This window comes from Miniopterus schreibersii, assembly GCF_964146895.1.
Source record: "Miniopterus schreibersii genome assembly, chromosome: 6".
In the NCBI taxonomy this organism is placed as follows: Eukaryota; Metazoa; Chordata; class Mammalia; order Chiroptera; family Miniopteridae; genus Miniopterus; species Miniopterus schreibersii.
The window spans coordinates 10,812,236-10,836,586 of NC_138107.1; the positions used below are offsets into that span (position 1 = coordinate 10,812,236).

At 42.0% G+C, this 24,351-nt stretch overlaps 1 protein-coding gene across 2 annotated transcripts in view; it reads right to left on the minus strand.

Annotated features, from left to right (window-relative positions):
* Window positions 1-24,351, minus strand: part of KIF6 (kinesin family member 6) — a 335,606-nt gene that overhangs the window by 209,666 nt on the left and 101,589 nt on the right. For both annotated transcript variants that reach the window (XM_081140158.1, XM_081140157.1), the window contains exon 7: window positions 5,458-5,664. In XM_081140158.1, coding sequence (XP_080996284.1) covers window positions 5,458-5,664 — 207 coding nt within the window. The remainder of the gene's footprint in view (window positions 1-5,457; window positions 5,665-24,351) is intronic.

The window sequence follows — 24,351 nt, forward strand, 5'->3', positions numbered from 1 at the left end:
AGAAGCTCAGATAAACTCTCTAACCCTACAACTTAAAGAATTAGAAGGAGAACAAGAAAAGGCCAGAGTAAGCAGAAGGAAGGAAATAATAAAGAGCAGAGCAGAAATAAATGACATAGAGACTAAAAAAACAATACAAAAGATCAATGAAACCAAGAGCTGGTTCTTTGAAAAGATAAACAAGATTGATGAACCTTTAGCCAGAATCATCAAGAAACAAAGAGAGAGGACCCAAATAAACAAAATCAGAAATGGAAGAGGTGATTATAATAACCAACCCAACAGAAACACAAAGGATTGTGAGAAAATACTATGAACAACTATACGCCACCAAGCTGGACAACCTGGGTGAAATGGACAAATTCCTAGAAAAATACAACCTGCCAAAACTCCATCAGGAAGAGTCAGAAAACCTGAATAGGCCAGTGACTGCTGATGAAGTTGAAGCAGTAATCAAAGGGCTCCCAGCACACAAAAGCCCTGGCCTGGACGGCTTCACAGGGGAGTTCTACCAAACATTCAAAGAAGAACTAACACCCATCCTCCTCAAACTATTCCAAAAAACCCAAGGGGAAGGAACACTTCCAAGCTCTTTTTACGAGGCCAGCATTATCCTAACTCCAAAACCAGATAAAGACACTACAAAGAAAGAGAATTACAGGCCAATATCCCTGATGAACATAGATGCTAAAATCCTCAACAAAATATTAGCATATCAGATCCAGATTCTTTATATTTAATAAGCCCTCTGCTGCTTAAATTAGTTAGGGTGGGTTTTCCTAAGAAATCTGACTAATACCACATGTGCTCAACACGTTTCTGTTAAGGGAATCTGAACAGATGAACGAACAGATTAATTAGCTCACTGGGAAGGCAGTGAGGGTCACTAGTGTGGAATGGGATTTGGCAGAACTAAGTTTCGGTGTGACTGAACGGAGGTGGGGACTAGGACAGACCCAGTCTGAGTGGCGAGGGGGCGCACGGGGTGCTGAGCAGAGCTCCAGACCCCACGGGCCAAGGGGACCACGAAAGATCTGGAAGCGGCAAGGCAGGTGTGACAGAGGCGCAGGGAGGGTGGCACTACTGTTTGAGTCCCCAGTCAAATACCTCACAGTGTTCTGAGCACCCTGAAGTTCTTTCGTGAAACAAATGTCCCTATGTTTCCCTGCTCTCCTGTTCAACAGCTTTGTTGACAACTTAGGCAACGCAAAGGAGGACACCCTTATCAAACTCCCTGCCGAGGTAACCAGGGTTCGTTAACTTGCCTTTCGTTGCCGTGACAGAAAATATAACCCAAGTCAGCTTTGCTCATGGGGGAAATTTATTGCCTCAGGGCTACCACCAAAGACTTCGTTTATGCCTGTTTGTCTCTCTCTCCCATGTGGTAGAAGTGGCCTCTCCTCATGGTCACAGGGTGGCTGCCAAACGCCCTGTTACGAACTTCCTTATTCATCACTGAGGTGGGAAAGGGCCTTTCTTTTCCAATCATTAAACAAAAGTCCAACTTGGGTCATGGCCCCTCCACGAACCGATCACTGTAGCCGGGAGAAAGACAGGCTCCCATGGGCTTAGACCAGTCAGGGCCTGTCTACCCCTGCAGCTGGGACGGGCTCCTGGCTGCTACCCCTGGAATGCACGGTGGGAGGCAATCCCAATACCCTTTCCAGAAAGGGGTCTAACATTGTTAAAGAGAAGAATTAAAGTTCAAAATGGGATTATAAATTAGAAAATACAGCCTTTTAAAATGGGGGAAATGAAGCCAGTTCACGAGAACAGAAAGAACTCGGGATTTAGAGTCGGCATCCAGCTTCCCCACGGGTGTGATCACAGGCAAATCTCTCGGACGCATCAGCCTGCTCCCCACCCGGAACGGCCCCGCCTGTGGGAGTGGGGTGAGGGTGCCTGCCCAGCTCACAGGCGAGCTTTGGACATCAAGAGATGGCTCCTGGGTTAGCCCTTAGTAAACAAAAGGCACTGAGTTGTGGAGGGTCTTCAGGCTACATTCTTTATGATCCCTTTGGAGGCTTATTTTAGCCAGAGACCCAGACCTGGGCCATTTCTCCAGAAGAGGACTCGGACGGAGCAGGAATCGTCTCAGCGCCAAAGTGCGAGGAGTGCCAGAGTGAGCCCAGCAGTGACCCCCAGGCAGCCAGCGTCTGGGGGGCAGAGGTAGGGGAAGCTATGGGCTCTCCACATTGGGCAGGAGCCAAATGACCTGAATGGCACAGGGTAAGGAGGTCGGCATACAACCTGGATCTTTAAAAAAATATTTACTTCCATTTTGGATTTCATGGATAAATACAATAACATGTTCCTGAAGGCAATCTTTAGGTGACAAAGAGGGAAACCTCACATTATACTTAATAATACCTCCAGGTACCTAGAAACCAGGCCTAAGATCAATAGTTCGGTTCACTATTGAATGAATTAAAGTGGTTTTCTTTTAAGAGTTCAGAAGCGCATGGAAATTACCCTCTGAAAACTAAAGGTTGGAGTGGTCACAGCGGGCACTGGCACCTGGGGTTCTTCTCCTGAGCACAAAGCATTGGGTGGAAGGCGAGTGGAGGCGGACACCTGGAAGTCCCGCTCGTGTGGACAGCCGGCTGGGGTGAGTGGGCAGCTCGGGTTTCTGCAGAGGGAGACAGTCCCTGCTGGGTGGTGCTCCCTGCTCACGCTGCACCCCTGGGCTGCTGGAGACCGAGGAGCACCGGGAGGCCCACGGTCAGAACAAGAATGCGTGGCCCCTTTATCTTCCGTGGGCTCGATTTCTGGGCTGAGACGTGCCCTGCGATTGTGGTTTAAAATGTTTTTGAGGATGCTTTTTGGAAAAAGTGCTGCACGCACAAAGAGAACTCCAACACCAACAACAGAACTCCAAAACCAGCAAACAGGGTGTTATTTGTGCAGAGCACAGTAAGGCGCCTTTGGCTCAGGGAGCCTGCGCCCTGCGAGCAGGTGGAAGGGCTCACAGTTACGGCCAGAGGGCAGCTCCAATTCCGCATAGAATTTCTAGAGCCACTGTGGGCTAATGACTGTAGCAAAGGTTGCCAACAGGTCCGGGGCCTAACCCATCTCCATCTTATTAGTGAAACTGAGACCGAGAGGACGTGATCATTACGGGCGCAGGGCGTCCTATCGCAGCACTCGCCTCGCTGTAGGGGAGAATCCGCTTCTATGGTTTGCTCTCTCACAGACCGTTGCTCAGCCACACATGTATCCCCATTGCCTGACATAACTCGTGGCACACAGTGGGCACTCAGTCCCAATGTGTTGAATGAATGAATGAAGCTAATTAAGCTAATTTGCGTTGCACTTCTGGGCCCATCAGGCACATAAAGAAAAGTTGGCTGCGAAAGTCTCTGAACTGCCGTTTCATTAACAGTGCCCGCTGCCCTTCTCTCACTCCCATTCCTGGATCCGCTTTGGCTCTTTCTGAGCTCTTTCTGTGTGAAATTCCCAAATTTCTCTGCTACGCACCTACTTTCTCTCTGGCGGCGACTGGTTGACTTTCTCAGCCCCACATCCCACGTCCACATACTAGTTTTCCATATTTATGCTCTTCTTTCCTCTCCTGCTGATGTCTCCTGTCTCATTGTGTGATGCTATGGCCTCTGCGAAGGCACGTGCACACCAGTGCAAACAGTGAGCAGCTGCAGGGATGCAGGGGGGAGCGGGAAGCAGATGCGTTCCACTGGGAACCAGCAGTGAGTGGCGCGTGAGCGGAGCACCCCTGCGACGCTGGGGGCAGCCACCCCAGGCTGGAGCTGGGGTGCAGGCTCCCGGAGCCCTGCCTGACACGCGCTCACCCCCCTGGCCGGGCTCAATCCCACGCACCCCTCAGGTGTCTGCTTAATGTCGCCACTGAGACAGCCTCCAGCGCTCTCCCCTCGGTCTACGTGCAGCACTGCAGGCCCCCCTGCTCCAGGGGCTCCTCTGCACAGCTCTCCCCCGCCTCCCCCCCCCAGGGGCGCGGACACGCACTTCACCGACCCTTATTCAACGCATGTCTCCCTCCACTCGGCCAGGAGACCTTTGGGGCAAGGACTGCTGCTATTTTGCTCACCACCACGCTCAGGGAACATTATTGTTCCTTATAGATATTTGTTAAAGAAGTGAAGCAGTTATATAGCAAATCAAATGCCACCAACACTTCTCCCATGGGGCTGATGTTATGAGGATTTTGAAGAGAAGATACGAGGGGACAGAAAAAGTTTTAATGACAAGTAGCAGCTCGCAAAGATTGCGTAAAATAAAGAAAAAGAAAGGATTAGGAGCAGCACATTTCTCTTGAGTGATTACAATTGGTGGAAATTCTGATTTAACTGATGAATGTTATTTTGTGTGAACAGATGGTCATAATGGGAATAAAAATAGACAATGCTGCCATCTGAAGCAAGGAGGTACATTTCTTTGAAATAAAGGGCTTTGAATACAGTCCATTATGTTTTCCTGTCCGTGTTTCCTAAGTGTCCTGTCAAGTAAAAAGCTCTGCTAAGTAGAAGCGGTGTGTGCTACTCGAGCAGGAAGGAGCTCGGGAGTGCTGACACTTGTCAGGGACACGAGAGTGATTTGTATGCCAAGTGCCCGCACCTCTGGGGCCGCGTTACTGGGATTCCTTTGGTCAGAGTCTAACTATGTGCACCTTGTTCAGACAGAGCTCCCTAGGTTTTCCTTCAAGCGCTCTTTCAACCAACTTGACCATTACAAAGCATCTAACACCAAAACAACATCAGTCTCAACAGGGTTTGTTAGGCAGTTAAAAAGGTTGGTTTTTTTCCTCTCAAATATTTTAGGCTCCAATAACTCATTAACAAGTCCTTCTGCCTTGCCAAGGTGCTCTGCACTCCCCCACTCCAGTCTGTGGTCAGGTTTCTCTTCTTTTCTGAATTTGGAAGTAGCAGCCGTCTTTAACATTCAAGTCACAGCACTAATACTCGCAGAGCTGAAAGGAATCTGAGAAATCTCATTTGGTTCACTCATTTTAGACATGAGAATGTTTTTCTGGAAGGTTTATTTAGATAAATTCGGATGAGCTTTCTCTGCCCTCAAAATCCAATTCATAAATTAAAAATAGCCCTGACCTGGGTGGCTCAGTTGGCTGGGCATCGTTCAGCACTGAAAGGGTTGCAGGTTCGATCCCTGGTCAGGGCACATATCCAGATTTGGGGTTCAATCCCCAGTTGGGGTACATACCAGAGGCAATCGATTGATGTTTCTCTGTTTCATGGATGTCTCTCTGTCTTTTTCTCTCTCTCTCCAAATCAATAAACATATCCTCAGGAAGGATTAAAACAATTATTAAAAGGGAATGTTTATGTTATGTATATTTCACCACAGTGAAAAAAGCAAAGAAACAAAACCAAACAAAACAAAACAAAAATGTCAGGAGAACCCCAGATGCAAAATACACGGTCAACAAGTGGTAGGTACAGTTACAGCCCATTCTGCCCACTTTACCTGTTCTAAGTAATGCAGAGACAGGTTGATATACTTGGCCTCTGTTAGAAGCAGGCCCCCTACTCCAGTCTTGGCGACTCGCTCGGAGCCCGCCAGGTCCACCAGGTGAAGTTTGGCATGTCGGACAGTTGCAGAGCCTGGTTCTTTGCTTGACAAATGAACAGTGAAAATGCAGTGGGAACGAGTTGAAGCTTGGTTCATAGGAGTCTACAAAAAAGAAATTTCAAAACAAAGAGTGTGAACAATGAGGAATGTTGAAGAATATCAGCAGATATAAATTTATATTTCCCGCAAGACATTTGCCATGAAGCCAACGCTGTCAAATGGAAAAACAACAACAAAATACCCGTAGCTGAGACCCTTCAGGCGAATTACCTTCACTGTATTCCATCTCGAATGCCTGGTAACAGGTGTAGATGGGTTAATTCAGAACTTAAGAAAGGACTTCGAGTGTGGTAAAGCTTGGGTCCTCTTACTAATACGATCATTTTATTTCATTACATGACCACAGTTCATACCTTACTTAACCTTGGATGGCCATACTGAAACGCTCACTCTGGCTATCATGGGAAAACGGTGAGAATGGGTGGCTATCATGGGTTCATTACACAACTGTAAACACAACCCATAGACAAAGATGCCCAGCATCACTGCTACCACCTAACACTGAACCGGAGGTCCCAGCCAATGTAATAAACAACAAAAAGAAATGCAAGGCATAGTGACAGGAAAATAAGAGAGAATGTGCCATTATATATAGGAAAAATGGTGGTCTACACAGAAAATGCAAGAGCATCTGCAAACAAAGTGTTAAGACCTACAATGTTTAGCAGGGGTGCTGGGTGCAAGATTAAAATGCAAAATCAATGAGGCTCTAATGATCTAGCAGCAATCAGGAAGTATTATCATAATGGCACAAAGACGATGAAATAATAAGGGATTAATCCTATAAAATGTGTAATTTGTAGGGAAAAAGACAAAATTATATGAAAGACACAAAAATAAAACCTGAATAAATGGTGTGCTAGATACTAAAATACTGTTTCATGGGTGAGAAAACAAAATTAATCTATATGTTAATGTCTCTATATTAACCTACATATTCCATGCAGTTGAAATAAGAAATGCCACAGGTTTTGTTTCTGGAACAGAACAAACTAATTTATTCTAAAAATCAGGTGGAACAGAAAATATTGAAAAATAACAAAAAATAATTATGTGAAGGAAGAACCGGGAAGGGAGATGTGTCCTGCTATATATCACAGTATATCATGATGCCATCATAGTTAAAACAGAGAGGTTCTGGCACAGGAACAGGTAATGACACGAGGTCAGGGAAACATTCTCTGTTCATGTAGGAATTCTGCAGGATAGAGGTGACATCACGCCACCGTGAGAAAGGATGGCGCTGGAATAACTGGCCATCCATCTTGATAAACACACATTTAGATAGTTCCTCATACTATATACACACAAATAAATTCCAGAATGATTAAAGACTTATGTATAAAATAATACAACTTTGACATTAACATAAGAAAATATGGTAGAATATTGTAATCAATTCAAGGTAGTAATGGATATTTTATGATAAGGCATAAAATAAAAAAATAAATTGATTTAAAATATTTGATCTAATAATCCAAACTTCTGTGTGATAAAATCCACCACAAAGTTTAAAGGTTGAAAGAAGATATTTGCAAGACATATTGAAACAGGATAGCAATGAGTCCAGGCTGCCTGTCACCACTTGAGCCAATAAAGCAGAGACAGGGTTGAATCATGTATAAGCGTTTATTTCAATATTGCCGGCAGTATGGGAGAGCAGCAGGTCATCCATGAAAATCTGCTCTGCCACCCCCCAATAGCCAGCTGCTTATATTGGGTAGGACAAAGATTACATGGGAAAGTAGGAATTACAGGCACGGGGAAGTAGGCAAGGTGGGCTGGGGGTCGCAAAGGGCGGGCGCCTCCAGGATTCCACTGTTTGGGGAACATGGCGATTAATCTTTCCATGATGATATGTGGTTCTCTGAAAAGGAGACGGGACCGCATTCCAAGGGTAATTCCCATGTCCCGGGGAGTACAGCTCCCAGCCAGGTTAGAAAGTGCTTTTTCTAATTCGAACAGAACAATCACAGTTAACAGAACATGATTAATATTTCTTTTTTTTTTTTTAAATGTCTTTATTGATTTCAGAGAGAGGAAGGGAGAGGGAGAGAGAGAGAAACATCAGTGATGAGAGAGTCATTGATCCGCTGCCTCCTGCACGGCCCCTACTGGGGATGGATTCCACAACCCGGGCATGTGCCCTGACTGGGAATCGAACCCCAATCTCCTGGATCCTAGGTCGGTGCTCAACCGCTGAGCCATGCCCAGCCAGGCAATATTTCTTATAACTATAGCTAGCAATCACCGTCAAAAGGGCACGATCATCATCTCTGCCCCTAACAATATGGCCGACAAAAGATTAATATTGGAAATAAATAACTCCCACAAATCAATAAGAAAAAAGACAAAGCCTCAGAGAAAAACGAGCAAAGGATTTGAACAAGCAACCCATAAAGCATAAACCTGAAAATGGTCAATAAGTATTTTTTAAAATGTTTAAACTCACAAATAATTAGGCCAAAATAATTAGAGATGTAACAATAAACTATTTCATTCATATCCATCATACTGGCAAAAAACTTTAAAACTAAAGTTTAACAAAAGTGTTTGTAAGAATATAAATAAATGGTAACTTTTAATGCTGCTGGTGGGAATATAAATTAAGAACCTCTTTTGAGAGCAATTTGATAATACGTGGTAAAGTTGCAAAGGCTTATAATCCACAACCCATAAATAGACTACTAGGTATATTTCCTAAGAGAAATCTGGGACAGATACACCAGGACAGAGAAAGAGGGGGGACATCTCTGGTTTAAAAGATGAATAAACTGGGATAATTCAAACCACAGAGACATTAAAATGAAGCAACTTTTGGATAGATTGACCTAGATTAATTTCTAAAATAGAAGGCTGAGGAAAAATAGCAAGCTAAAAAGTGATATAAATGCTATGACAGATCCTATATAATTAAAAATGTAATATGTGATCTAGAAATATTTATCCATGGTGCTATAACTTAGGTCATTAAAAAAATAAAAATATGGAGAAAAGGGAACCCTTGTGCATTGTTGGTGGGAATGCAGGTTGGTGCAGCCACTGTGGAAAACAGTATGGAGTTTCCTCAAAAAATTAAAAATGGAGCTGCCTTAGACCCAGTGATCCCACTTCTTGGAATTTATCTGAAGGAACCTGAAACAGTAATTTGAAAGAATACATGTACCCCTGTGTTCATTGGGGCATTATTTACAGTAGCCAAGGTTTGGAAGCAGCCCAAGTGCCCATCAGTAAATGAGTGGATATAAAAGCTGTGGTACGAATATAGAATAGAATATTACTCTAACATAAAATGGAAGAAAATTTTACCCTTTGAGATGGCATGGATGGACATGGAGAACATTGTGCTAAGTGAAATAAGCCAGTCAGAGAAAGACAAGTACCATATGATTTCACTCATATGTGGAATTTAATGAACAAACTGAACTACCAAGCAAAATAGAGACAGACTCACAGATAGTGAGCAGACTGACAGCTCTGGTGGGAGAGGGAATGTGGGGAGGGGTAGAGGGATTGAGCAAAAATGGAAGAAGAGAGAGAGAGAGACCACTCATGGACATGCACAACAGTATGGTGACTTGGCGGGGAGGTGGAGGTAGGCACGGACATAGAGGGGATAAATGGTGATGGAAAAGATGATACGGACTGGAAGGGTATGGCAAGTTGATAGTGGTTGCCTTTGTGAGGGGCAGAAGTGAAAAGCTGACAAGGGGACTTCAACTTTATACTACTTTTATTTAAAAATTATTGGAAGCAAAATTCTGATATCCAAAAACATCTAAAAATATACCAAATGAATGTTCGTATGAGTTACTTCCCATATCTGGTAAAAGAAAAAGAATTATAAGTCCAGGAAGTGCAGAGTCCCAAACAAGAGAAACCCAAAGAGACCCACACCAAGACACATCATAATTAAAATGCCAAAGGTTAAAGACAAAGAGAATCTTAAAAGCAGCAAGAGAAAAGCAATTAGTTACCTACAAGGGAGCACCCATGAGACTGTCAACTGATTTCTCAACAGAAACTCTGCAGGGACTGGCACGAAATATTCAAAGTGATGAAAAGCAAGAACCTACAACCAAGATCACTCTACCCAGCAAAGCTATCATTTAGAGCTGAAGGTCAGATAAAGAGCTTCCCAGACAAGGAAAAGCTAAAGGAGTTTATCACCACCAGACCAGTATTACATGAAATGTTGAAGGGTCTTCTTTAAGAAGAAGAAGAAAAAAGATAAAAAAATATGAACAGTAAAATGGCAATAAATACATTGCTATCAACATTTGAATCTAAAATCAAAATAAATGAACAAGGAATCTAATGAAAAAAATTACTGAATAAAATAGAACCAGAGGCATGGAAACATGAAATAGACTGACGAATCTCAGAGGGAAGGGGGGACGGGGGCGGGAAGAGATTAAAGAACTTATATGCATATATGCATAACCCATGGACACAGACAACAGGGTGAGGGAGGCCTGGGGGGGCGGGATCCGGGTGGAGGGGGGCAGTGGGGGGAAAAGAGGGGCATCATCTGTAATACTTTCAACAATAAAGATAAAAAAAATTATCTTAAGCAAATTCTGATACCCAAAATCATCTAAAAATAAAATTATCTAAAAATATCCCAGATGAATGTTCATATGAGTTTTCAGAGCTCCACTTTTGCAGAATGGAATTTAACCAAAGACTCTCCATATGGATGCACATGTGTGCAGCTAGGTTAACATGCTTAGATGCTCTTTCAACCAGAAATTGTGTCTGTAAATATACATTCTCGATACACACTATCAGTGACTTACGCCAATGAGCAAAATGCACATATGTCAAAATACTGGCATAGTTTTGGTGATGATGATGTAGCTAGTGAGTTAAATAGGCTGAAAATTTGACCCATTACTTGTTGCCACAATAATTATACCCGGCCTGGCCAGTGTGTGATTTTGCTAAAGTGGATCAGCAAATAACTGTGCATGTAAAACCGCAAACTCAAATTTAGAACCTAAGTTGAGGTGTTTTGGAAGTGACTGTAAGTTATTTGCAGAACTTAAACATGGGTTTCATTTCACTGTTACATTCACACGACAATAAATCCTACAGCACTGTAATGAAAGTCAAGTTGACGATCGATATAAACGAAAACCATAGTGCCTGCCCCCAACAGCTGCCTTCGGCTTCTCAACTGATATCCTGAAGTCGCAGTAAAATGCAGGCCATTAGTGAACACTGGGAGAGTGTACCCATTTCAAAGCAACGTGAGCTTCACATCAATTACATTGTCTTTCTGGAGTCTGTAATTAAAATGCCGGGATATGCTGTAGGAGTCCATGTCTACAATTTTGTAACTTCTCATAAATATTTTCTGCATGAAGTAGGAGTTGGTGTCCTCTTAGCTAAAATTTTCTTAAACCTCAGAAAACATTCTTTACGTGTAGCCGTTTAAGTATGATTGAATGTGTGGGTGTCTGCCCTGTGTTTATTTAAGGACGTCTTGATGTCTCATGGGCGCTTGTCCTTTTAAAGGTAAAATTGTATTAAAGCATTTCTGAAACTGCCTAAGAACAGATGGCACCATTTAGGCAGATTCATTCAAATTTCAGCGCACATTTTAAACAAATGTGCTCTTGGCACTAGAGACTGTGCCTTTGGAAAAATTCGAGTGATGATTAATCTTCCCCACGCAGGGAGCTTTCGCATTTCATGTCAGTCCATGTGTACAGCTCTGTGTTAGGCAGTGCAGAGACCCGAGGGAAAATAAGATGGGGACCTTGCCCTCAAGGAATCTACAATATAGCTCAAGTGCTAAAGACAAAATGTGTAAAATGAGAGGCAGTGGTGAGAAAAAGGCAAACCTAGCACCGAGCATCCCGAGCCCCCCAAGCACCCCAACACCTAAGCAGGCCACACTCCCCCCCCCCACCCCGGGAGCTCTCCGCCCCTACTCCCTGCTGTCCAGAGTCAAACACCCCAGCAGTCTTCTGTCCCCTTTCCCTTTACTGGGCCCTTTTCTCTCCGGCCCCTAAAATAGACATGCTCCAAGCTACGGTCAACACGTTTCTTTCCTTGGGGAACTCTTCCTTCTGTTGTTCCAATTCTCACCGGATAGGCCCTTAGTGGAGTTAAAAAATCACACACCAAAAATCTCAGTATTTGCAATGAACATGGGGGTGCGTACAGCTTTTCAAATGAGTGCTTTTGTTTCCTTCGGATAAATACCCAGAAGAGGAGTTGCTGGGTTATGTGTAGTCCTATTTCATTTCTGAGGAACCTCCGCAGTATTGCTTTCCACGGTGGCTGGACTAGTTGACAGCCCAACAGAGTGCGAGTGTCCCCGTTGCCCGCGTCCTCGCCGACACGTGCCCTGTGCTGCACTGTGGACGGCGGCCGTTCTGGCAGGCGTGTGTGGCTCCTCTTTGGGCTTTTGATTTTCACTGTTTAAACGGCCAAGATATGGAAGCAACCCAAGTGTTTATCGATAGATGACTGGATAAAGGAAAAATATAGATGCAATGGAATACTACTCAGCCATAAAAAAGGAAATCTTGTCATTTGGGACAACACGGATGAACCTGGAGCGTATCATCCTATAGAATAAATCAGGCAAAGACCAACGCTGTATGATTTCACTTCTGTGTGAATTCTAAAAAACAAAACAAATTAATAAAATGAAACAGAAACAAACTCAGACAGAGGTAACAAACTGATGATCACCAAAAGGGAGGGGGGGTGGACCGAAAGGGAAAGGGGATTTAGAAGTATAAACTCTCAGTTATAAAATAAGCCACAAGTATGGAATGTAATGCCCAGGGAATGTCAGCAATATCATAACAACTCTGCATGGTGACAGAGAGTGCGAGACTCATGGTGATCACTTGGTAAGGTAGATAAATGTTGAGTTGCTATGCTGTACATCCGAAACTAATATAATATTGTATGTCAAGTATAATTTAATTTTTTTAAAAAAAGGAAAAAAAAACACCCTTGGCATTTGGTACTGAATGACCTCATGTTAAATCTGGTTCCATCACTTACTAGTGTTGAAATCTTAAGCAAATTTACAGAAAGTAACTTCAGTTTTCATAGCTTTGTAATGCCATAATGAGACTTCTTCGCTGCAAATAACTGTACTAAATAGCAACTGAGTTACTGAGCGCTGAAGTGGCCCATGAACTGAAAAGGGCATATAAATGTCCATCACTGTTGATAGTCACTCTATTCAGGTGCCTCCATATCCTTACTTCCAACGACAATTTTTCTGTTCTCCAGGTTAGAATGCCTAGGAGCTTGACTGGTGACTGTCACTAAAATGCCTTACCAACATCTGGACCGAAATATTTCCCCAAAGCAAACCCATCGCTTCCCCTCAGCCTGTGTCCCACGAACGGGTACCCAATCTGTCCTATTCCTGTTGGATTTACCTCCACTTCTGTCCGTCCCTAAATGTCCTTTACCTTTCACCTGGGTTACTACGTTCTCTTATAGTCTCCGCATCTCGACTCTGGTCTCCTTCAGTTGCTCTCCACCTTGCAGGCAGAGGACTACTTTTAAAAGACTTACTTGATTATGTCAATCCAACCTATATCCTGGGGTTAGACTGACATGCTCCCTAAGACTAAACAGCTCTAGTTTCTTCTACTGGCTTATGCAACTGTTTATCAAACTCTTTTTTAAATGTGGCACTTTCACACTCTGAATTGAATACATCCTTTCAAAAGTGTCCTAACCACAGAAGACACTGGAATCTGGGCCATCTAAACCCGGTGCTGCCAGTAAACAGCACCTGAAGCATTATCCCACATTTGCCCAGCCTTTTACCCATGCTATGGGATTTCTGTGGAAAACACGCACACACACACATTTGATGACTGCGTTTGACGAATTTTCACCCCAACATTACAATCCGTTGGTATAATCCCAGATCTTGATCTGTTTTCAATTTAGTGCTATGAATGAGTGAACGTATCTTGTGTAGTTTCACCCAGATGACGTGCGGGACACCAAGGAGGGCAAACGACATTCCGTCAGGACACCACCGCTCTCCACTCTGCTAGGTGACAGTTATGGGTGTTTTCAAATTGGATTTAATCCAAATACTTTTGTGTACCTTCAGCTCCTCTTTGTGTCCCTGAGGGTATTTTGGGAGACTTCGTGAAATAAAATGAATTCACTTGACCTGTGAATTTTTATAACCCTATCAGAAAAGTGAATGAAATTAGTTTCAATGAATCAATTAATATGCTGACTCTTTCCTAATTGCTTATTGGCTATTATTTAATAACCTGTTTTTCAGATCTCTTTCTTAGGGCTTAGTATCAATAAAATTAACTTGTCCTTTCCAAATGTGTTTACTTTTTTGGAAAGTTGAGAATAGGTGACTTTTATTTATGGGGCAGAAATCTAAAAACCTAGGCTCACTGGGTCCCTTGTAGATTCGTCATATCTGCAGTCTATGGTCAATGCAAGTTAGTCTTTCCCCTTTCTCATCTCCAGTGCAGCAAAGTCCTTTACTTCTCACTCAGGGTCCATCTGAAGGTCACCTCCTCTACAAAGCTCCCCCACTTCCTCCTCCCGCCAGGGCTCCGAGCTCCTCGAGGGCAGGGGCTGAGTCTTCTTCATCACTGTAACCCTAGCATAACATCATAACATAACAACATAACATAACATAACATAACATGAAAATATAACAACATAACATAACAACATAACATAAAACATAACATAACGTAACATAACAACAGTGTTCAAATATATGTGTTAAAGTGTTGGCTCTTGCTCATTTCTAGTTTTCTAGACTCTATGGCATGTTTTGTAATTTCTAAAAATCTGCAAATAATTCGGAGCCTGCATCTGCGGGCTCTTTGAGTGCATGGAATATAATTCATTTGAGTCTAAAAATTACAATTGTTTCAAACAGCTGGATTGACTGAAACCTCTCTAACCTACCTTGGACTTCAACTATTCTTTGTGCCTAATACCAGAGCGCTTAACCACTGCCCTCCATGTCTTCAACTACCCTTTATCTTGCGCAGAATGCCCTCTTTCTGGTCAAATATTGCCTAGTATTGCTTACTGGGAAGGAATGCCCTCTTCCTCCTCCCAAAATAATCCTACTCGAAATTTATTTATCTTCGTGAATTCCCTTGGACTCTTCTCAGTTGGCATTAGATATTATGTTCAGAAAGGCCCTTTGACATATGTGCACAGAGTAGAGGACCATTAATATCCAAACTCTAGAAAAGTCAAAAGAATGGATTGTTCCAAATGGATTTTTAAATGTCCATCAATTTTTAAAAGGTCATTGTAATGGACAGTTTGCTACAGTTGGCCATGATGGTGTGATCCACTGGGCTACAAGTGAGTGAGCGGAGGCCAGCCCACTCCGTGCAATGCAGAGAGTGGTGCAGACTATAAAAGGTGACTCAATAACGACCCTCGCAGACTATGGTGGCTTCAAACTAGCTACACAGAAGGGGCTTGGAGGAGCAGTGTGGCTGTACAGTGGTAATACTTTTCATAATACACAGTTAAACTGAGGAAACAGCACAAGCTTGTACTTAAGGCTAAAGCTACTCCCACAGCCCTTCAGGCCATTGGCCCATGGGCGGGGCTTCCACTCTCAGAAGCTATTTTATATGGTAAAAAGTCTCACATTTCATAGGACAAAACCATTTTCTACTGAGCAGGAAGCACTCCTAGGCTAAAACAGAAATTTAAAAAGAAACAGGATAACAATAGGATTGGGTAAGACTAATAACCATTTCCAAAGGCCGTTCATTCCTCCTCCCTTTGGGGTTCCGCAGATGCACAACAGCCAACCCTCATATTCTATGATTTTATTGGCCATTCAACTAGGATCCATTTAAAATTTTCACTTTTTAAAATATCCATGATGCTGTGTGTAGGGGGGTGACCATCTTCAAGATTGGAAATTTGATTGCAGAGCCAGGAATTGATAAGTAAAATATGGTTTTTGTGTCTACATAATGTACTCATGATTTTTGTAACAATTTTTCTACTTTTAATCTCACATGTTTTCAGGAACTTCAAAAATGATTATCTTTAATACAGCCTTCAGTGAGCTACATACTCTCTTTATAATATAAGATATTCTAGGATCTTTTAAATACTTGTTTATTTCTTGCCATAACTTTACCTTATATTCTATTCTTATATACCAAAGTCTTTTTTTTTAATCACTGCTATTTCAGAGTGAAATATCTCCACAAGAATTTCCACTAATCTAGAACAGGTTAGGCTAAGAAAATCTCTTAGCCTGAACAGGAGCACACAACGTATACACTTGAGACCCTTTAAAGGAAACCAGCCAAGTCCAGCAGCAGCAGCCAGAGTCCAGAGCCCAGCTGTCCACCCAGTTCTCCACTCCGATCGCCCTCTCCAGCCTGCCTGTCCCAGCTGGCCTGGTCACCTCATCTGCTCGACCCGAATGGAAGACTCAAAGTACAGACCTCCATGTGTTCTCCAGGCTGATATCCTAGCCGTTCAGGTAAAAACTCGCGCTCAACTCAGGATTACCTAGGCCTCCCCACACTGGATAAATAATTCCCTGTCTAGCTCTTCGCACAGTAAGTGGGCTGTGCCTCACGTTCTCTGACTCAGCCTGAACAGCGGGGCCTGGCAGACCTGCTGGTCTAGCCTGCGGCCCTAGGAACACCTGCCTTGGTCTCTTTGAGATGGTTTCAGAACGCTGTCTAGCAGCAAAATGCCGCCAGTGAGATAGCCCTCTGTTGAAATCAGTGATCCTAAGCTGCTCATCTCCCTTTCTGACTTGCCTCTGTACAAGACACCAGGCTGTTAAACAAGTAATCGAAATCATTTTCCCTGGCTGAAGGATTTCTAGCATGTTGTCAAAGTAGTTTGTAAAAGAGAAAAATAGACCAGGCACATGATTCTGTTTAAAATTTAGAAGAACAGACTGATGAATCTCAGAGGGAAGTCGGGGGTGGGTGGGTGGGTGGGTGGGGAGAGATTAACCAAAGAGCTTACATGCATTTATGCATAACCCATGGTCACAGACAACAGTGTGGTGAAGGCCGGGGGGGGGGGGGGGGGGGGGGGGGGGTAATGGGGGAAAAGGGGACATCTGTAATATTTTTAACAATAAAGATAAATAAATAACAGTAAGCTTTGGAGCAATCTGGAATGTATAGCAAGAATGTTCTAGCAATTATGATTCACCTTTCGATTAAGGACATCCTACTATCGTTTATTATGCTATATATCTCCTAATAAGTCTGGAATCAGTTTGATGGATTTTTTTATTTTTACGTCCTCAAAGACTGATTAGCTGACAATAATTTTGGGAACACTGAATGTCAGAGTTAGTGATGGCTCTTCTGCTGATGTCAGAACTCAGAAGATTGCTTCCCTGTGGGCTGTTTCTCCAGGATCTGGGAAAAACCAAAGTCAAACACATTTATATAGAAAATCTAAGCATGCCAAAGCTGGCACATATGGCCAACTGTAAAGGAATTTTACCTCTATCTCCAATCAGAGTTATGTTATCACCCGTCTGTCATCCTGGAACTGGATGTCATCGCATCATCAGCATAAAGAATTGGTCTCTGAACGACAGAAACTCCATGATCCCAGATAGTCCCCCCCACCCCCTTTATGCCTGACTGCAAGAACGATCATGGCTAAGTTTAGTGCTCAATGGCAGTAACTAACCCAGCTGCCTAGCATATCTATTTTCCCTTTTTAAATTGAATTTAACTTTTTTCCCCTTTTCTCTTCCTTTTAAAATTCAGTCTGGCTTAACAGTTTCCAAGTCTGACCACACACATCACTGGAACAGAGCTATTATGGGGCTAAAAAGTCTAATGATCTTCTCAGGAACTTACAGCAGTTCACGTAAGCTGTCTTTAAGGAAAAGCCTTTTTAAAAAAACACATACTAATTACTTTCAGATTATAGGTAAACTGAAAATACTCTTTACTATCCTGTGTATAGACACCAAGCAAAATTCAGGTATACATTTTAAAACTTTTATTCTTATGAAAGAAGTTGATTCTGTCAAATGGATGGTAATAGCTCTCACCACGATCTCTGAGTTTGAATGTCAAGATCAGCAACAGGCACGGACTTGGGCACCATGTCACTCAACAGCAGAGATGCTGAAGGAAGAACTCTGGAAGCACAGATGCCTGGTACTCGCCTTAACATTTCACTCCGTTTTATAGGCCCACACTATTTTCTCCACAGTTTGAAAATTCACAGTTCTCTCTGTGGCCACAAAAATTCCTTGCTGTTAGAACTGGCAAGACTCCAAATGGCAAACCCGAAACATGATCAAGTTACTTGTTGAAGGTTTTTGGTGGCTGATAAGACCCCTGTCTCCTCTCTCCTGGTTTGACACCAATACAAGGAATAGATACAAAAGTCAGCTGCCCAAAAATAAAAATATCAGCAGGAAATACTATAAAAATAGCTTCTGTGCTTAAAACTATACCCACAATTGATTTCCTGCCAGCTTCCTACATGTATATTCCTGATTTGTAAGATAAGCTAAAAGCAATTGATCTGAGTTCTCAGTTTCTTTTCCTCTCCTTTGCTCTACACCACAGAGATGCTGAGCTCTAAAGGCAGAATTTCCCCAAGACCCCTGTTAGCATACATCCAACTGGGAAGACAGGGAGAGGGAGAAATACTCTGCTTTCCTCTTCTGCACCCCCCCATCTCCTGCCAGTGGCTCCTACTAGCTGAGACCTGCCTGGCACAGTGGCTTCCTGTTGTTGGTAACCTTTGCGCTGTATCAGCGTCCTGTCTGGCTTCTCAGATTCTCCCATCACCCATGAGACAAAACTACCCATGTTGATTTTCTTTTCTCTTTTCTTTTAAATTTATTTTTATTGTTGAAAGTATTTTAAATGTCCCCCTTTTCTCCCCATTGATCCCCTCCCCCCTGTACTCCTCCCCCCAGGCCCTCACATCACTCTTGTCTGTGTCCATGGGCTATGCATATATGCATATAAATTCTTATGTTAATCTCTCCCCACCCACCCACCCCCACCTTCCCTCTGAGGTTCCTCAGTCTGTTTCATGCTTTTATGTCTCTGTATCTATTTTGTTCATTGGTTTATTTTGTTCATTAGTAGGTGTGTTTTTTTAACATCTTTATTTATTTCAGAGAGAGGAAAAGAGAGGGAGAGAGAGAGATAGAAACATCAATGATGAGAGAGTCATTGATAGAGCCCACAACCCGGGCATGTGCCCTGACCAGGAATCGAACCCCCATCTCCTGGATCCTAGGTCCACGCTCAACCGCTGAGCCACGCCCAGCCGGGCTATCTTGTTCATTAGATTCCACATACGAGTGAGATCATGGGATACTTGTCTTCCCCTGCCTGGCTTATTTCGCTTAGCATAATACTGTCCAGGTCCCACCATGCTGTCTCAAAGGGTAAGGGATCCTTCATTTTCACAGCTGCATAGTATTCCATGGTGTAAATGTCTGAGAAGATGCTTGATATGATTTCAATCTTCTTGAACTAGTAGAGACTTGTCTTGTGTCCTAACATGTGGTCTATCTTTGAGAATGTCCCATGTGCATTTGAGGAGAATTCCTGTTCCGCAGCTTTGGGGTGGAATGTTCTGTAAATGTCAATTAAATCCATCTGATCTAGTGTGTCATTTAAAGTCACTGTTTCCTTATTGATTTTTTGTCAGAAAGTTCTATCTGGTAAAGTCAGTAGGGTGTTAAAAGTCCCCTATTATGGTTATATTCCAGTTGATCTCTCCTTTAAAGTCCTCCAGAAGCTTTTTTGTTTGTTTTCAGCCTGTGTGAGTCTTTTGTTCTGAGGTGGGTCTCTTGTAGACAGCATATATTTGGGTGTTGTTTTCTTACCCATTCATATCTACCCTATGTCTTTTGCTTGGACATTTAATTCATTTATATGTCAGGTTATTATTGATAGGTACCTATCTATTGCCAGTTTATTTCTTTATGCCTCTGTTTCTCATTCTATTTCAACTTCTTATTACAACATTTCTTGCAATGCTGGTTTGGTGGTGATAAATTCCTTTAGCCCTTTTTTGTCTGGAAAGCTCTTTATTTCACCATCTATTCTGAATGATAGCCTTGCTGGATAAATACTTCATGCCATTTCCTTCTGGCCTGTAGAGTTTCTGATGAGAAATCAGCTGACAGCCTTATGGGAGCTCTTTTGTAGGTAACAGATTGCTTTTCTCTTGCTGCCTTTAATATTCTCTCTGTCTTGAATTTTTGGCATTTTCATTATGATGTGTCTGGGAGTGGGCCTCTTTGGGTTCTTCTTGCTTGGGACTCTCTGTGCCTCCTGAATTTGTGTGACTTTTTCCTTGATCAGGTTAAGGAAGTTTTCTGCCATAATTTCGTCAAACAGGTTCTCTAACCCTTGTTTACTTTTGGCCTCTTCTGACACTCCTATGATGTGAATATTGTTACATTCATGTTGTCCCACAGCTCCCTTAAACTGTCCTCCTGTTTTTTAATTGTTTTTTCTTTTTGATTCTCTGATTGAGTGACTTTTTTCTATCTTGTCTTATAATTTTCTGATCCAATCCTCACCCTCATCTTCTCCTAATCTGCTCTTCATTCCTTCCCATTTTTTTTCATTTCTACTATGTCATTCCTAATTTCCTTCTTAGTTTCTATATATTTTTTCATGCTGTTGAGCATGTTTATGATCAGTATTCTGAACTCTACATCTGATACATTGCTTATCTCCATTTCATTTAACTCTTCTTCTGGAGAATTCTTTTGTTCTTTTATCTGGGGCTTGTTTTTTTGTCTCTCCATTTTGGCTGCCTGTTTGGATTTATTTCTATGTATTAGGTAAATCTGCTAGGACTCCTAGTGTTTTGGATGGTCTCTCGTGCAGGCCAATGTCAGATGCTGTTTGTGACTGGCCTTGAGTAACCTGTTTGAAGTTTTCCGCACTCCACAGCTTCTGGTTTCCTCTGCTGGGGCTGGGTGTGTTTGGACAGGATCAAGATGTGCACCAAGGTCTGCTTTTCCAAGCCCTGGGTCCAGAAGCAAATCAGGCAAAGACTCAAAGTACCCAGAGGCTGTTAATCAGTCTTTTAAGGAGCTTCAGGCTGTAGAAATTCCAGGGGTTGGGGCCAGAAGTTTTCCAACAGGGTGGGACAATTGCTCCCCCTGACCTGCCCCAGGCAAAAGCTTTTTGGAAGGTAAATGTCTGCCTGAGAAATTGTCCTCTGCCGTATGGGGGAGTGACTCAGCACCAAGGTCCAGATGGATGCTCTCTGAGATCTGTCCCCCTACCCAGCCCCCCTTGGATTTTCCTCACACAGCTCTAGTCCACTCTGCCCTCCCTCTGCAGGAGCTCAAGGTGAGTGGCTGCACACAAAACTTTGTGTGTTGGCTCTTTAAGAGGGTGCCTGCATTTCTAGATGTTTCTCCCTGGCAGATAGAAAATCTGCTGCTTTTCACAGCCAGATGTTATGTGGGCACCTTTCTCAGTGCTGGTGCTCTTGGCTGGGAAGCCCAGCCTGGGGTTTAGGCCCCAGAGTCCTCAGTGGGAATCCCCCACAGCTGAGCTATCCCTCAGGACCTTCAGCTGCTGCCTTTGGGAGCCCAGCCAGCCCTCTCTCGCCTCTGCACTTCCTACCAGTCTCTATGTGGTCTCCACTTTTCCTCCTTGGTTATGAGGGTGCTCCCCAGCTCGTCTGCAGTTGCAGTTGATTATTCAGGATGGTTTTTCTGTATTTTAGTTTTAATTCCAGTTTGGTCTTAGGAGAGTGTCAATGTAGCTTCCACTTAATCTGCCACCATCTTGGATCTCCCATGCATTGATTTTCTTGTTTTAAATACAGTGACTTGCTTTCCTGGTTGGAACCTGACTAATACACTTAATTAAATACACTATATTTAATATAATGCTCTCAGATATTATACAAGACCGATAGAAGTGTAAAGTTTTGTATTTCTTTCAAAGTCACAGGCATGACATTGCCCATTTTGCCACACAGGATCCTTGCATATATTTTACCTACAGTTCAATACATGTAAGCTTGCTCTGAACAAGGAGAACTGTCATTCAAAATGCCTAAATGTTTCCCTTGTTTTTACTTATCTGCCCCAAAAATCAGAGTTAAAATCTGTCATTAATGGCAATAATTAACTCATTCCAGTTGTCTATTATATCCATCTATCTTCTTTTAAAGTTTACCTTTTTAAAAATTTGTTATCCTTGACATTTTTGTCCAGATTTATATGTTTTAACACTATAAGTTGCTTCAGACCCATTGGAAAAATAGATGAGATAGCACTAACATAAACATTGTTTTCTTACTAAAAAAGCCATGCCACATTTGAATTTTATGAGGAACAATGAATTACTGTAAATGACACACACATTATATTCATCAAGATAGACCAAGTTACATTGTGGTAGCAAATTAACACATAGCACCCTAATCTCAGTGGCTTAAAATCCCAAAGGTTTCTTTCTTGCTCACGTTGTTTGTCCAATATGATTTAATGGTGGCTCTGCTCCATATTCTTGACACTAAGCCAGCAAGGCTGGGGGAGGTGCCACAACCTTGTGAGGCCACCATCTCAACATAAAGCTTCAGGGTTTGCCACAAAAGGGGAAGAGATCAAGGAGAACCTCACATTAGTTCCTAAAAGCTTCAATGCAAAAGTAACATCTCACATTCACTCACACTTCATTGGCTAGTGCAAGTCACATGAACTGTCCTCAAGGAAGCATGTGTGAGAAGGAATAAACTAGAAGTTTTGGTGAGCACTGGTAATTTCTACCACGCTTATTTTAAAAATCCAAACAACACAAAAGGAGCAAAGATGAAAGTAGAAATCTCCCAATCAAAATAACAATGTTAATGTTTGATAAAAATTTTTTAGACATTTCTTTATACATGCATACAAATAGAAAAACAGAAGTACTTTTACCAAAACAAAAGCATATTGCACATATTTGAAAATTATTAAATCAAATTTTATTTGAATTTAATAGATATAAAAAGAAACAAATGACTCTGAAGAAATTGGTGAGCTTTAAATAAATGTTATCCTCCACCCATGGTAAGATATGTGTATCTTTTTTCTAAAACTATTTCTTTAGAATTAAGAAATACTCATGGAAAACATTAAGGGACCTGGATTGACATAATATGGTCAACATTTAGATAGTATCTATTCATTTCTTGCTTTGAAATATAAGGAAATTAGCCCACTTATAACTCCATATAACACCACTCTCTTCTCTCCTTTCTAACTCTAAATTTTTGTTAGATTTACTATTCCTTTTATATTTTTGAGATTTATAATATTCACTTTACATAGCTGTTTCTTTTTATGTCTAACATTACATTAAATTGTATGTTTCTCACCACTCCTTCCAGAATGCTTCTCAGTTCCCAAGCTCTTTATTTTGATTTACCTTGTAGTTGGTTAGACTTCACTGTCAAGCATTTTTTAAAAAGAATCCCTCAGTTCATTTTCTTTCTGAATTCACGCATGCTTAAAAGTATTTCTCTGATGTTTTTGTATTTTTAAGAACAGATTGATAACTTAGTTGGGTATAAAATTATTGGGACACAACATCCTTGCTTCAGAATTGCTTCCATTTTGCTACTATGGAAAAGCCTGAGAACAATCTCTTTCATTTTCCCTCACAATTGGCTTGCATTTTCTGACTTGATAGCTAGAAGATTCATTCTTTAGCTTTGGAATTAAGTAACTTTAATAGATTTTCTCTTGGATTTGAGCTCTTTCAGTTTTTTGTTGGACACAGTGTGCCTTTTTCATCTGCAGATTCAAGTCTTTCCAAAGTTCAGGATACCTCTCTCTTCCTCTCTCTCTTCCCCCTCCTTCCCTCTCTCCCTGTGCTTTTCCTGTTCCCTTTCTTTTATTCAGGATTTCTAATTATGTATAATTAGGTTCTCCTTTGTCTTTCTCAGTGTCACTTTCCTCATTACTTTCTTTATCCTTAGTTATTTTTCAGCCACATTTCTTCCTCTCCTTTCCCCCCCTCCTTCTCTCCCTCCTCTTCTTCTAATGGCACTTTCATCTCTATAACTTTCTTTTCCTCTTTCATTTGTTTTAAGAGTTCCGCAAGTTTTCTTTTTATCTTCTTCTCTTGTCTTGTAATCTTTTCTTTGACCCTTCCTACATTTTTTAGCTTCATTTTTTTAAAACAAAACAACAACAAAGAATGAACTTAGGTAACATCTGAGATTATGAAGAACAAATCCTCTGTCTCAAAATACAGGGGTTGGCAAAAGTAGGTTTACAGTTGTGAGTACACGAAACAGTATATTCTTGTACTATTATTTATTAATTATTGTATTATTTTCCATATGAACAACTGTAAACCTGCTTTTTCCCACCCTTGTATGCATACCTTAGTCCCCTCTCTCCTCTCCACCACACACTCCATATACATGGATAGGCCTTAGCTGTTTTCTTTCTGATAATTTTATCTTTCAACATGCCTATCTTTTCTCTAACGAGTGGTCTTGGGGATGGGTGAGGAAATATTCAAAATTAAGCTACTTTTCCTATCTGCTATGTCCTTAGCCTTAACAGCATATACTTTCCTCAATTTTTTTGCACTAAGAGGCCTGTTATGGTAAAACCCCATAAGTCACAAACTCACTGAACCCCACCCAAAAAGGCCATCTTTCTTGGCAATGAGCCTAGAACACTGACCGCAGAAAGGCCTGTCTTTAACATTTCTTCTTTGGATG